The sequence below is a fragment of the Brachycentrus maculatus genome, unplaced genomic scaffold (genome assembly GCF_059751285.1).
Source record: "Brachycentrus maculatus isolate JH-2025_06_01 unplaced genomic scaffold, ASM5975128v1 h1tg000421l, whole genome shotgun sequence".
Taxonomy (NCBI): Eukaryota; Metazoa; Arthropoda; class Insecta; order Trichoptera; family Brachycentridae; genus Brachycentrus; species Brachycentrus maculatus.
Window position 1 is genome coordinate 799,068 of NW_028281169.1, and position 15,296 is coordinate 814,363.

Consider the following 15,296-nt stretch of genomic DNA (forward strand, 5'->3'; position numbering starts at 1 on the left):
GTAAGGTTTTTGAGGATTGCATTTCTTGCTTATTGCTGTATTTTAAACTGATAACGGCCAACGTAGCATTTGTTAGTTACTAATATTTTAACCCTTTCCACTCTGACCATTTTTTCTCATAACTGATCAGCTACTCTGATCAAAAAAATGCGATGTTCTTCTACCATTAAAATAAATATTTTGGTTCCCTAATTTTGGGACACTCTGTCTGGCAATTTGCATGACCATGTTAATTAAGATTAACTGTATTTATCTGAAATATTTTTTGGTAGAATATACTTGGGTAATAGAGAAATCAGTGATTAAAGTTATACCTGCGCCAGACATTGTGGCCCACGGAGCTGCCTACTAGAATCATACGGGCCAGAATGTCTGGCCTACAGAGTGGTAAGAGTTAAATTAGGACAATATTCTGTTAATAGCAATATGGATATTGTTGGATTCTTGTAAAATTTCTTCAAAAGATTGTTTAAAATTTCCATTTTCTTCATCTGTTGTGTCTGCTGTCAATAATGTGTAGATTAGTTGTTCAAGCACATTGAGTTAGTCATCTCCGCGGTGTTTGGACGTGCAAAAGCGACGCGGCATTCTTGACACTGTTGATCATTGGGTTCGCTGTTTGTTATCTTTTTATACATCCCATCCTTGTTTCTCTCGTATACGATAGAAAGAGACAAATTTATAACTGCTTCGAGTCACACCTCAAAAGGCGAGCGAGTAGGGTCGTTGAAAAATGAATAGGGAGCGAAAGGTATGTGAATAAATGTGGCTTTTTGTTGTTGTATGCATTGCTGGGTCTTCTGTATGATAATATTGGGTTTAGATCAAAAGTTTTATAGACATGTAGTGTGGATTAGCACATAGGCTAAGCTCATATTAGCACATAGTCTCAGGTTGGATCAGCGGTCTCAGAGTGAATTAGCACATAGTCTCAGCTTGGATCAGCAGTATCAAAGTGAATTAGCACATAGTCTCAGTGGTCTCAGAGTGAATTAGCACACAGTCTCAGCTTGGACCAGCGGTCTCAGAGTGAATTAGCGCATAGTCTCAGCTTGGATCAGCAGTATCAGAGTGAATTAGCACATAGTCTCAGCGGTCTCAGAGTGAATTAGCACATAGTCTCGGAGTTGGGTGGCTGGGCAGGGGGGGTCTGCGGGGGGTTCTCTCGGGAGTCGTGGAGCGGGAGGGGGGGACGGGGGAGGGCGGGGGGAAGGGAGGGGCGGCGCTCACTGCCCAGCTGACAGAGAGACACATCGCTTGATATATTAGTTTCACCTGCAACAAAAGAGAAAAATACATGTGAACTCCTGATTAAATTATAAATAAGACATTTGTTTTTTACCACTTGAGTATTATATTGTTACGACTAGTTTCGGAAGCTACATATGCTTCCATCTACTGGTTCGATAAAACTGTTTATAAAAGTGTTTTATTCATAATATAATCATGTCTTACCATGTGTCGAAACAATAAAAAAATAAATTCATTCTAACTAAAAGTCTAGAGCCGACCCAAAACAAACATTTTTAATTAAAATTATATGCATAACAACTTGATTATGTATAGTTAATGGACCAATTGAATTTAATTTAATAAAAAATCTAAATTCCTGTACAAAATATTAATTTCTCAAAAGGACTTCTATGGACTGAGATCCCAAGTATGTTGAGATGTTTCCTATGTTGAAATCCAAGCAGTTAAATCGTAAAATAAGCGTGTTTTAACTGCACGATTTCATACGTCATACCTCTGGTTATTAACACGGTGGCTATGGTGCAATATAGAAAGTACCTACCTACCTATTGAAACATCAATTTGAATTTGAATTTATGTGCCTAAATAGGCAATAAGGCGCAAACACATATGCCTTTACAACATTTCCCATATACGAATTGCCTTGTAATATCAAATGACTAAAATAAGAGGTTAAGTTCTGTATGACAATTGTTCACACGTGTGTTATACTGTTTAATATCGACAAAGTTGGTCATATAGGCGTAGTTAATGTGACAAATGATGGGACGTACATATATTCACTGTCTAACACAAGCAATCAGTGACTACCACAATATGCAATGCGGGCGAGATGCAGATATATTTTACTATACTGGGCACCAAGATCAAAATTTCCCATTTTGACTAATTATTTTCACAGATGGCAGTAATGTATAAAGAATAAGCTATGTTTTAAGCAAATGCAAACATTCGGTCCATGTCACAAACTGTGTGGGAGCCTTTGTTTGCATTGTGACGTAGCGGGTGTTCTAATGAAGTCAGTCACTTCATTAGAACACCCGCTGCGTACATCCTCAAGATGCAGAAAGTTGTTAAATAATAATTGTTAGGTTAGGTTGGGTGAGGCTATGTCAGGTAAGGTTAGGTTGGGTGGAGTGGCCGAGGAGTACCTGAACTCTGCCTGAAGGTGTGCGACTGTGGCGAGGCTGGGACGGGGAGAAGCAGTTCAGTTTCCCCGGTCCCCGCCAGACTCTTGCCAACCCCGAGGGCTCTGTGCGGAGAGGGTGGCTCTCTAACCTCAAAAGCACTCGCCCGTCGCAGTTGTCTGGAATAAAACATTAAATTAAAGGCCAAATCAATATTTCATGAAATCTATATCTGTTTTGTGCTAAGAACCTGAAGTTGAGCACGAGATGAAAAACTATAAAATCATATATGTTTTACCCGTGCTGTTGTATGGTGTGGAAGGGTGGACTCTCAAAATATCCGTGATTAATAAAATATCACGGGTGTACTGGCAGAAAACATTAACTCGAAAATATGCAATTTTGGTGGTTTTTCAAGTAAATTCAACTTTAAGTTTAATAGTGGGTGTTTTTATTAGAATAACAGGGATTTTACAGTTAACGTTTTTTGCCAGTAAACTCACAATATCTTCTTCTTCTAACCCTTATCCGCACCCAATGGTACATAGGACACTGCATCATCTTGATCGTTAATTATATGAAGGCATGGTGGTCACTCCTGCGCTTCAGGGACCAGTCCAGAGTAATATTAAATAAATATTAGAGTGTAAAATCACTAATATTTATTCTCACCCCCCCTGGGAATCGAACCTGGGACCTCCAGCACGGTGGGTAAACACGCTGACCATTACACCACGGAGGCGGACGAAAACTCACGATTTATAAGTATATAAAGTGATTAACTTCATTCAGCCAAATGCTAGGTCGCAAGTCCTGGCATGCCCCGACTTCCATCTTCTTTTGTATAAAAATGATAGATGCTTCGTTTCAAGTTGAGACACCCATAATGTTAAAATACCTAGTAATAAAATATAAATTGAAATATCATAGTTACCTAGCCGGCAGTACTCGACTCTCCCTGTCTACGGAGAGCATGTTGGCTCCTGACACGGTGGTGCGTCGCATGCTCAGCCCTCCGATCTCTTCATCTTCCTCTTCCTCCAGCAGCCCTCTCTCTCCCGCACCACTTCCCGTGTCTTCTTCGTCACCGTACCTACAATTACATTGCACACTGAGAATGGTAGAACTGTGATATAATGCACAGGTCATTATTATTTAAGACGGAAATGTGTATCTGTAAGAGTGCTCAGAATCGATATATCGACTCGGGTATACACTTTGGGCAGACCAGTGACTTTGATATAAATTTTTTTTGTTGGGGTCAAAGGATCTTGCATCCCTTATGTCACTGCGACCATTTAGGTCTATTGTGACCTCCCTCTGTATTACAGCTCACTGCCAAGGCCTACATGAGTCATGTAACTCACGACCTGTCTTGGTGGTAGGAGCTTCACCTTCTCGGAGTCCAGAAGAGGTCCTCCAAGGATGTGACTTCGTTTGTGAGCGAGTGCGTCACAATTGTAGAGAATGACTTGATATACTTTATAATTTAGTCCTGAAATACTTCAGTCTGTCTCTGTAGTGCGATGGTCTGCACGCTTGGATACCGTACTGGAGGTCCCGGGTTTGATTCCCAGGGGGGGTCAGATAAATATAGGTGATTTTTTCACAATAGTATTTATTCAATATTACCTTAATGAAGTAGAGGTCTGATCACCTTTCCTTCATGTGATAACGATCAAAATAACACTGTGTTTATATGATACAGTGCCCTATGCACCATCAGGTGCGAATGAGGGTTTGAAGAAGAAGAATACATTAACAAAACGTCAGTGTATTTTGATGGTCGAGCTGGGAGGTTGTGTTGTTGTATGCACGTTTCTAATGTTCCGATTCGTCAATAATATTCACAAATAAAAAAAATTCAACTAATTTTTAGTGAAAGGTAGAAATACATTTTTTTTCACCCTAACCACGTTGTACATATTTCTCCAATATTGATGTTGAAAGTGATTGTCAAACATCACAGGAAAATGTTTGTAATACTCAAAGTAGTGATAGTTACTATGAAATTAGAATGTTTACCAATTGGAAGCTGTGCATTGGTAGTAAAAACTCCGAGGACAAGCCAATTTTACACTCTAATATTTATTTAATATTACTCTGGACTGGTCCCTGAAGCGCAGGAGTGACCACCTTGCCTTCATATAATTAACGATCAAGATAACATTGCGTCAAGATGATGCACTGCCCTATGCACCATTGGGTGCAGATAAGGGTTAGAAGAAGAAGATATTGTGAGTTTACTGGCAAAAAACGTTAACTCTAAAATCCCTGTTATTCACCCAAAAACACCCACTATTAAACTTAAAGTTGAATTTACTTGAAAAACCACCAAAATTGCATATTTTCGAGTTAATGTTTTCTGCCAGTACACCCGGGATATTTTATTAATCACGAATATTTTGAGAGTCCACCCTTCCACACCATACAACAGCACGGGTAAAACATATATGATTTTATAGTTTTTCATCTCGTGCTCAACTTCAGGTCCTTAGCACAAAACAGATATAGATTTCAATCATTCTTGTGATTGAAAAGTTGCATTTATTTTAAAATAGTTCACATTTTGAGGGACACAACTGTCAATTCATTAATTTAACATTTTATTGCTGAAATTAATTGAAAATGTTACATTTTCGTGCAAAGTGAAGACGGAAACATAAAAATATGCACATATGGGAAGATGGCTGACACGGGTCATAAATGCATCATACTTGCTTTAGTAATATGTATGTTTTGAAATATGGAGGACAACTTTGATAGATTTGTTATTTACCATGGACTTATGTACAATATATATATATATTATATATTCAATGACTTATGTACACGTAAGATTATTGACGTTGCATCAGGATCGAAGGTGTTAAATGATTCCAGACTTACATTGTGAAGAGAAGATATGGTCTTTTTGAAAATTTCTAAGCTAGATTGGTGAAAACATTCCATAACCGATTGAGGGAAAAGTTGTACCTTCTGCAATACAAAGACCTATGTTTGTGTGTCAAACTACAGCATAAACATGGAGTCAACCTTCTCTGAATGAGGTTTTCCATTAGGATGTAGTCGTTCTCTTCGGCGTCGCGGAGGTGCTCCTTCTCGATGAAGAGGGCGAACTCCGGGTTGCTCATCTCCGAGGCGTGGCGTCTGCGGCCCTGCGGAGAGTTGTGGTGGGGCGGCGACAGCAGGTGGCGGGCTGCCGTGCTGTAAAGAAGCGAAGAAAATAATCGTGGCATTAAATTCAGTCAAAAACACAAGACCAACCGAAGACTGATGATGAAATTGTTATTCCGAAACCGGTAGCCGTGAAGTAGATTTTACATATCGTAGTCATACAGGAGAAAGTGGCTAACTAACAAAATGTAAAATGTTCAGGAGGGCCACTTTAGTCACTTTTGCTAGGCGAGAAAATAAATATCAATGCAGTTAGTCATTTTTAACAAGTCAATATATTATACTTCCAATTTTAAAATCCTTTGGGATTTTTTTCGGGGCAATATTAAGCTAGTAAGATATCAAATAGTCAATGATCACGTCTTTGTAAGAAATGCACTTGGTCACTTTCTCGTGTATGACTACGATATTCTCAATATTATTTTAATATTTACAGCATTTACTTTGTGGTTAGTCATTTTTTCTTATTTAAAAAAAAAATGTTAATAATATTAGTATATAGCCACTCACCGAGATTTTTTAAGTATACCGGTTTTGAGACATACCTACCCATCTCTTCGTCAGGACAATCACTACCACAGCATGCAAACAATACCACCCTTCACCACCATAGCACCATTAACACGCTTAAAACTACACAAAATGTACAAAAGGGTATGTCTCGAAACCGGTAGACTTAAAAAATCTCGATGAGTGGTTATATACTAATATTATTGACATTTTTGTAAAAAAATGAAATAAGATAAAAAAAGTAGTTTTTACATTTTGACATCTTAAAATAGATGAAAAATATGAATGTCTGGGTTTTTACTGGGCTAACAACCTATCAAAGGCTAGTTTAAATGATCACTTTACACAAATATAAAATTCACCCATTCTACCCATGATTAACAACCACACTATGAGTAGTGGAACTCATACATATATAATTTTTGGAACATGTTCATACATATACTCGTATCATCAATCTCATGATGCTTCAAGAGAAAGCTTTTATTTAGCGGCGATCCTTTTTTTATCCATGTTGAGATTCATGTTAAGACTTCTTCGTGTCTATGTTGAGATGTCAAAATGTAAAAATAACCCCAAATTAATAAACCCAAAAAATAAGTGGAGAAACTCAAATTCATGAACAAGAATTTGGACACAACATATTGTGAAGTAGTTTATAAGTGGTATTACACAAAAATAATGATGAATAAGGAGTGTGTTTATATTACCATACCACAAGGTTGAAAATGCTTTTAAAATACAAAATATAGATTGATAATTGTTTATTGATTTGGCGTTTAATTTGTAGAACTCCATTTTAATTTATGTATTAATTTTAAATCAAACACAGAGCTCATTAGCTACTATTGTCTCCCATAAATTATTGCTGAACGTGTTAAAACTGTCACTTAGAATTGTATAGCTGCATAGGGACCGTAGTCCATTTGATCTTCACATTCGTTTGATAATGCCCTAACAAGGCGAAACAATTGTCACAATATATATTTTTATGTGTTTTTTGTTAGTAAAATACAACTCAGTAGACTCAAAAAATCTGTGTTTGATTTAAAATTAATACATTAATTGATAATTGTATTAAAAATTAAAAGGTGATCACTATAGTCGAGGTGTACCTTGGAGTCCGCGGTGGTGATAGCAGGCCACACACAGTCTCCAACTCGTCAGTGATGCTGGTATACTCCGCGTGCATCGCCAGCAGGAGCTGTCTCGGCCCGCGGGGAGGTGCCCGAGAACTGTGAGCCGTCAAATATTCTGGAAAAAAAGCATCATTCAATTATTTTTTATCACACACTTACTTACTTCAGCCTTGTTCTTCTGTCCAGAATTGAACAAAAAATCACAGACTTTCTTTATTGTACAAGATGTGACGGAGCAAGAAACTCACCATGAACTGAAGCTGCGTCAGTTGAGTTGTCTGGCTCCGAGTGAGTCTGGGAATGTTGTCTCCTCGGCAGGTAGTGGGAGCCAGCTCCCAGCAGGTTGCTGGTCCCCATGTCGCTGCAGCCCTCGGAAGACCTATATTGGGTAGTTGATGCATAACTAATCGGAAAGGAACAGTCGGGCCACGGGCTTTGTCAATATCATTCACCTAACTTCAAACTTTTCATTTGTAACTGACTGATTTGTAATGTTATTTGTAGAGGTCCTTACTAAAAAGTTACATTTCCAATATTGCACAAAAAAAATCCTTCAAATCAGGCCTGGCCAACCCAAATCGCACCCGGGCCGAATTGATGACCTTAAATTTTCCTAAGGGCCACATAAATTAATAATAAATAAAAAAAATTCAACAAATTTCATATTTATTGATTCTGTTGTAAGTATACTTAACTTATGTAAAAATTCGAATTATTTTTAATATAAAGCTGCAAGCAGACTGCGAGTTCTCTAACGCAACGAGCTACAAGTAAACGGGAAAAATAAATCACCACAATATATGCATTTCATGTAATTATAAAAACTTCATTGGTTTTAATAACTTAAATATGATTTTGAATAAATTCCAAAGGATCCGATATTTAAAAAAAATATATTCGTCATATATTCGCACGTAAGGCCGCGGGTTGGCCACCCTTGCTTTAAATGCAAATTTGTTCTGTTTACTGAATTCTACCGAAATCTCAACTAAAATTGCGGCAAAACGTGATCAATACTGTGTTAAACCAATATGAAATCATTAAATTGCACCAAAACGTAACAATTTTACAAGCTAGAATTTCTGATTACTTAAAATCGTTTATAATGGAAATGTAACGTTTTGGTGAGGAACTCCAGATTTATTGTTTCGTCATTCACTTTGTGCTCGGACTGATTAAATTATAAATAAAACACTTGTTTTTTACCACTTAAGTATTATATTGCTACGACTAGTTCCGGAAGCTACAGATATTTCCACCAACAGGTTTCTGAAACTGGTAGTCGTTAAGTAGTTTTTAAGTGGTATTACACAAAGTGAATGATGAATGATAAGGAGAGTGCTAGCAAAAAACTATTTATTTTTAGTATTTTACAAGATTTAAGAATTTAACTTTTATTATTAATATATCTTCTTCTAACCCTTATCCGCACCCAATGGTGCAAAGGGCACTGCATCATACAGACACAATGTTATGTTAAACATTGATTACATAGAGGTAATGTGATCAATCATGCGCTTCAGGCACCAGTCCGGGGTGGTATTAAATAAATAGAATGAAAGATCATTTAACTATTAATTTTGACTACCTGGAAATCGAACCTGGGACCTCTAGCATGGTAGTCACCACTATGCTATAAAGATAATATCGACAAAACGAATAATATTGACAAAACGACAATAATATTGACAGTATAATGAATAATATTGACAAAACCATAAATCGCTCACTCCTTTCAACAACGTCATATATCAAAAATCGTCATGTTTTCGGAATGCCCAGAAAACGTACTATATCCTAGCAAAAGCGTCATATTTTTAACTTAATATTTACCCGCTATAGGGCAGAAAGTGTTGTTTTTGCATTTTGAAGAAAATGTATTTTTTAAATATACTAAATCTTATGTTTTGAATATTGAAAGCATTAACTTTGTGGATAATATTGATATATTATTTCGAGAAATAAAATAGTCGTAAATTAAACCCTGAAGAGGGCAACAGGTTGTTGCCGAAACTAGTTGGTTCATAAAAATGTGAGTGGATCAAAACACAAAGTATTTTTATTTCTCGAAATAATATACTAAATATTATTCAAATGGAGAAAAAAACATTCAGGTTTTACTTAAAAAGATCTGTTGCACAGTAAAAAGTTCAATAAGTGGCATGATATTAATTTTCTACATTTGATATTTTGTAACTTTAAAAATGATCTCCTGAAAAATCTAGTTTTTTGATTTATGACATTGTTGAAAGGAGTGAGCGATATAGAGAAGGATTTTTGTAGGTATCTAACAAGTGGCCTAGGTATTGTATAAGCATACAAGAGGTATTACATATTACGGGAAATTTTATTTTAACATCAGTTATCTATTTCATGGTACATTGTTCAAACATGTACAAAGCTTGGTGCTTACAAAGAAATATGTAGACCCACATATGAATGTCGTAGGTCATCTGGGGACATATTTCCACCTACTATAAAGCCATCTCTATCTAATTTAGTCACAAGGGGTTTGCATCAAAAATAAACTTTGATTGTGAAAGGGAATCAACCTAACAAACAGGAAAAAAAGCATGTTTAAAAACATTAAGTCCATCATGCGTTGGATCACTGAGGTGAAATGTGAAAATATTCACGTGTTTTTAAAATTCACATGAATATTGAAATCTTTTCATAACTTTGTAATATAATTAATATGTCTTGCTATAACTTGCTGTTTATAAATACCAGGGTTTTTTTTAAACAATAAAGGTTCCCGAACTCACTTCATGTTAAAGTTTTTACTAAAATAAAATATCATTTAAATATTCATACAAATACCATATTTTATCATAATGGATTAATTATATAAATAAAGATTGTAATACATAAGAGCAAAAATTGTTTTGTCTAATTGATTTTCAAAAAAATATCACTCCTGAGCAATAATAAAATAAAATAAAACCCTTATCTGCACCCAATGGTGCATAGGGCACTGCGTCATATAAACGCAGTGTTATTTTGATCGTTTACACATGAAGGAAAGGTTATCAGCCCTCAGCTTCAGGTACCAGTCCAGGGTAATATTAAATAAATATTACGGTGAAAAAATCACTTATATTTATTTTACCCCCCTTGGGAATCAAACCCGGGACCTCCAGAACGGTAGCCGAGCGTGCTGACCATTACACTACGGAGGCGGAGCAATAATATGCTCTTTAAATACATTGATAAAATGTGTCGTTTTCATAATATCACAAAACGCATTCTTTACTAAGAATCTAGTCTACCTATTGTCACTAACAGATATTCACATTTCGTTTAATACTTTCATAATATCTACAGCTGGGGTGTAAAGCCAATATTCGGAATAATTGCAAAGTGGGCACAGTGTATGTGGGAGTAGGTTCAGTGTGGATTATAAAACGGTGCAAATCAAAATAATAAAGGTTTCTCGGGTCGGAAAATAAAATATCAAGAGTGCAGGTTTGAACTTACACGCTGCAACGCATGAAAAAGAAAAGAAATATATTGTAAATAGTTGTTTAACTAAATTTTATTTAAAAAATATATTTAAATGGAAAGATAAAGCTTGAAGAATAACACAGCCAATGTAAGTTTCGAAGGTTTATTAAAAATTTCTATCTAATTAAATTCTTCCTGAAGATAGGCCAATGTCTCCACGAATGCATATGGTACAGTTTCCGTTTTGTCTATGGTGTTTTCTATCAGCTATGCATTTTGCGGCTATTCATTCATTGTCAGTGTATAGTTGCACATCAAAATGGCGGAAATAAGTCTGTCTCTGTCATTCATCATGGCCGTTCCATGTTCAACGTTTCCAGGTTGGCAATTCTCACTATAACTATGGTCGGCACATTGCAATTTTAAAAATACTGGCTGGTCAGCCATATGCATTCGTATGTTTGTACCAGTCAAAAAAAAAAATAGGTACAAAAATTTGATTTGGTAGACGAAATAAGAAATGCGTGGTTTTGGCTGATCTTATTTACATATTTAGAAACAAAATACAAATAAAAATGCTATGATAATATGATTTGAACATATTGCAAGAAAAAGTAACTGTTAAGCTCCAGGATTTGAACCCGGGTCGTCTTATGTTCGGTCAAGTGCTTACATTTATCCTAAGCTAAACAGTCATCAGCCAAAACTGAGAATTTGAGAAACGCCTATAGTCAAAGTAAATTTATTAAACACCTCTAGGTGTAAATAAATGGCCTATTAGCTATTGTTATTTGCAGACTGTAACGCACTAAAAACGTGTACTAATTATAAGTAAGTACTTTTCGCTATTATCTTATGAAGAAGTTTTATTTAATAATTGAGTAGGTACTTAAATTTTGACTCAGTTTAAATTCAGTTGAGCTTGATAACCGGAAATAAAGTCAATTTATGTCCATAGAGTACGATAGAGAGAGAAGAGAAAGTTTTAAGAGAGAGTGGTAGGCGTAATACAAAAAGTGTTCTATGTAATGTGCGGTATGTGATATAAATATTTTTTAAACTTACACTCTGCAATGCGTGAAACAAGTAATATATTTAAGTTAGTTGTGTAGAGATGACAAAATTTTGTGAAAAACCTTACGATATCTCGTAAATTGGTATAAAAATCATATTTGATATAAATTGTTTAAGAAATTTTCCTAGTTACTAAAGTCCTTTCATTCTTGGCAATACAGGATCAAATGAGGTGATCAGATCATAACTGACAAGGGTATTTCAATCATTATTAATCAAATACAGGGTCTCCATTCATTTTGATGTATCGGGACATATCCTTGTTGATAGTCATGTTCAGATGACCCGGAAAATGGTATGATAATCAGTGGAAAAATTGCAAATTGAATTTTAACATGTTTTGTGAATGCGAGCATATGTTAATGATTAACTTTTAAATATATAATACAATATCAGTATCATACCTGCGAGTGTTATGTCTTTTTCGGACAGTGTTTCTTCCGCAAGTATCTCCCCGAAGGGATACTACCTCTGACAAACTCTCCATATCCACTGAACCTACTGAAATATAAAAAAAATCAAGGGTTAAATATTGCAATTTCATAAACTACGAAACAACAACAAAAAATAGTCAGGATTATCGTTGTTACATGCATAATTGATGATTCAAGACGTCGTAAGTTGGGGAAGACAATGAAGAAGACAATGGTATGCACATGTAAGGAGAATGGAACCATCCAGACTCTCCCACATTGGACTTTACAGCCATGCCTTGTGTAGGCCTTGTTGCCTATTTTTAAGATAGATTAGCCTCTTGCGATGTTCATTCTCAGCTGTTATTAATCTATTTGGTGCTGTCTGCCCGGGGGTCATCTACCTTGGGATTAGCCAACCCCAAGGTAGACGATTCCCAGGCAGACCACAAAAGAGATGGATTGACAGCTGGGAATCAACGTCGCTGGAGGCCATCTTAAAAACAGGCCATAAGGCCAAGCAGAAGAAGATGATGTTTAACTCTACGTACGTTTTGCACCATCTTGTCGATCATCTGTGTCTCTGGACTCGCTGCTGGCGGGCGGTGCCTGCGCCAGAGGGGGCGCCACCGGAGTGGAGTCTCCCTCGGTGAGGTTCTCCTCCTCCTTGGGCATCAGCAGGTCCGTGTCGGCGCCCCCCGCGCCTCCTGCGCCCGCCCCGCGCCCATCCGACGACCCCGAGACGGAGGCCGGCCGTCCAATGGCAGTCACGTGCGGAATGTCCAGCTAGAAAGGATAATATTATTGTATGTAACGTATTAACACTGATAAGTATTTAAACACTTTGGGTACAAGGGTTTTCCTCCTGTAGCCATTTAGTTGTAGAACTATTTAGAATGATCAAGCAGATCTTAAGGTAATCACTGTCAACAAATGTGTAAGATTTGTGGCAGTGTGGCGTCTTTTTAACCTAGCTCAAAAGCTAACGTCTTTTTAACCTAGCGAATGTGAGAGGGAAAACAGAATGAGGACAACCAAAAAAGATTTGGCACGATCAGATCAATCAGAACCTAAAATCTAGCGGTGTCAAAAGTCTGCGTAATCGGAGGGCATGTATGACTAGATGTATGGATGTGAAGGAGGCGAGGAGTGTATGTCAGGACAGAAGAGTGTGGCGTAGTAGTAGTAGTAGTTAACCTAGCTATTTTTAAGAGCTGTAGAGAATAACAGCTAAAGTGTAATGTTTTCAATTGAGTTAAGTAATTTTGTAAAAAATAATAAAAATACCGTTTGTAAAAAAAAAAAAAACCCTTCACAATGGAAAACGATAGTGAAACGGTTAGTTCTGGCTCAGATTCAGTTAATTGGTAATACTACAAAAGAGAATTCAGAGACTCTTAAGTGATAGTGGCTGTGATAGTTCTTCACAGCAGTTTGAGTTACAATAAGGGTTTTAATGTAGGAGAAGGTTAAAGTATTTACAAAAATGTCAGTTTCTTCAAACTTACTCTGGAATGTCTCGTTTCTTCGATGGAGCCTTCATCCTCATCCTCTTCCCTGACAGGAACATGGAACTGCGGGGCCGGCATATCCTCGTAGAACGTGTCCGGCCTGCCTGCTTCCGTGAGGGCCCTCGTCAGCCGCCTGCGCGGGACTCCCATAGAGGTCCCACCTTCACTGTCCGAGTTCATCTGGACAATGTTATACCATAATCAAAATATAAGACCACATTGCTTCACAGAAGATATTGTGAGGTGGGGACTACAACGAAGGCGATACTGGAATGAGCATGTTAACAGAATGTCAGAAAACAGACTTCCACGTATCATCCTTCAAGGAAACTCTGAAGGACGTAGACCCCCAGGGTGACCTCCAAAAGGGTGGAGAAATAGCCGGGAGTCAACATCCCAAGAGCAACAGGCGGAGGCACAAACAGATCCTGAGTATCTATATAACGAAGAAGAAGAAGAAGACATTGCTTCAAAAATAATATAGGTAAATATATGCAGAAAGGAAAAATAGGCATTTGATTTGTTTCTGCTCTAACTTTGTTTGGTAATCATCCACCAAACGCTGTGTGAATCTAACTTGATGGTATCTTATTCCTCATTACTGAGAGTTGTGACCATTGTGGAAGCAATGACTCTTCTCCAGTTATCTCTTACGTAGCGTTTCAACCACCGAGGTGGCTGCGGCTGACTTAACTTGATCTGTCCATCATATGGGGATCTTCCTCTCATTCTCTTCCACTTTGTATTTTATTTACATAGATTATATATGGTAATGATCAGGACTGGGCAAGCAGGTACTCTTGCCCTGTTAGTGAAATAATTAGAAAAATAGCTTGGTTCAAGAATTTCTCTCACGTATAGCTCCAAGATGAAAATCGGAGTGATAGATTCATAACAGAATATGATAGACAGTTCTAATTTATGAAATATATGATTCAAACTCTAGTAATGATCCAAATCTCTAAATGACACCACGAAACAAAAATTATCACTATTTATTATCCAAATTAAGATTTGAAAAAAGAGAATTCATAGGTGAATGGGTAATCAATTAGTTGAGATGCTTACATCTGATCTTTCACTAAACCTCCTCAACCTGTCTGTATGCCTGGGGGGCGGTGCCATGGGGGGGTCCACCGTGAGCGTATCGGAGGAGCCTCCACGGCCCCCCATGTGGGGGTGGGTTGCCATGAAGCGATGTATCACAGCCAGGTGGTTGAGGGTCTGGTCTCCGAGCTCTTCCAGCTTCCTGATCCTGAACTCCACGCCCTGAGAAAAGATGAAAGAACTGCCTTCAGAAAACTACTTCCAAGTAATCAAAAATCTATCTTAAACTCTAGAAGAATCTCTATTACAGACTTATAAATCATGGAATGATCTCGGGCAACGTAGAAATCACGCTGATTTTATCCAGACTCAATAATTGATAATGATTATTATACATCTGCATCAAGAATTAAATATAAAGTTGAAACATATTAAAGACATTTAGTTTTCCCATATACTAAAATATATTTCAGGGGCTTTTTTCTCCATATAACGTGATGGATCGGCGTTCCAGCACCTTTTTTCAAGGATAATTTTTAAATTTTTTTATATTTAATATTAATTAGACGAAACCATGTTTATGCTTACAATCTTTATTTA

At 37.0% G+C, this 15,296-nt stretch overlaps 1 protein-coding gene across 1 annotated transcript in view; it reads right to left on the minus strand.

Moving 5' to 3' along the window:
* Window positions 1-811: 811 nt before the first annotated feature.
* The window catches only part of LOC148302706 (transient receptor potential cation channel trpm-like), a 248,030-nt gene continuing 233,545 nt past the window's right edge, over window positions 812-15,296 (minus strand). Inside the window, exons 23-32 of the mRNA XM_088271175.1 lie at window positions 14,718-14,918; window positions 13,647-13,829; window positions 12,690-12,924; window positions 12,130-12,226; window positions 7,456-7,586; window positions 7,184-7,322; window positions 5,418-5,588; window positions 3,316-3,474; window positions 2,406-2,560; window positions 812-1,275 (exon numbers count right to left, since the gene is read on the minus strand). Coding sequence (XP_088127301.1) covers window positions 1,109-1,275; window positions 2,406-2,560; window positions 3,316-3,474; window positions 5,418-5,588; window positions 7,184-7,322; window positions 7,456-7,586; window positions 12,130-12,226; window positions 12,690-12,924; window positions 13,647-13,829; window positions 14,718-14,918 — 1,638 coding nt within the window. The 3' untranslated portion in view covers window positions 812-1,108. The remainder of the gene's footprint in view (window positions 1,276-2,405; window positions 2,561-3,315; window positions 3,475-5,417; window positions 5,589-7,183; window positions 7,323-7,455; window positions 7,587-12,129; window positions 12,227-12,689; window positions 12,925-13,646; window positions 13,830-14,717; window positions 14,919-15,296) is intronic.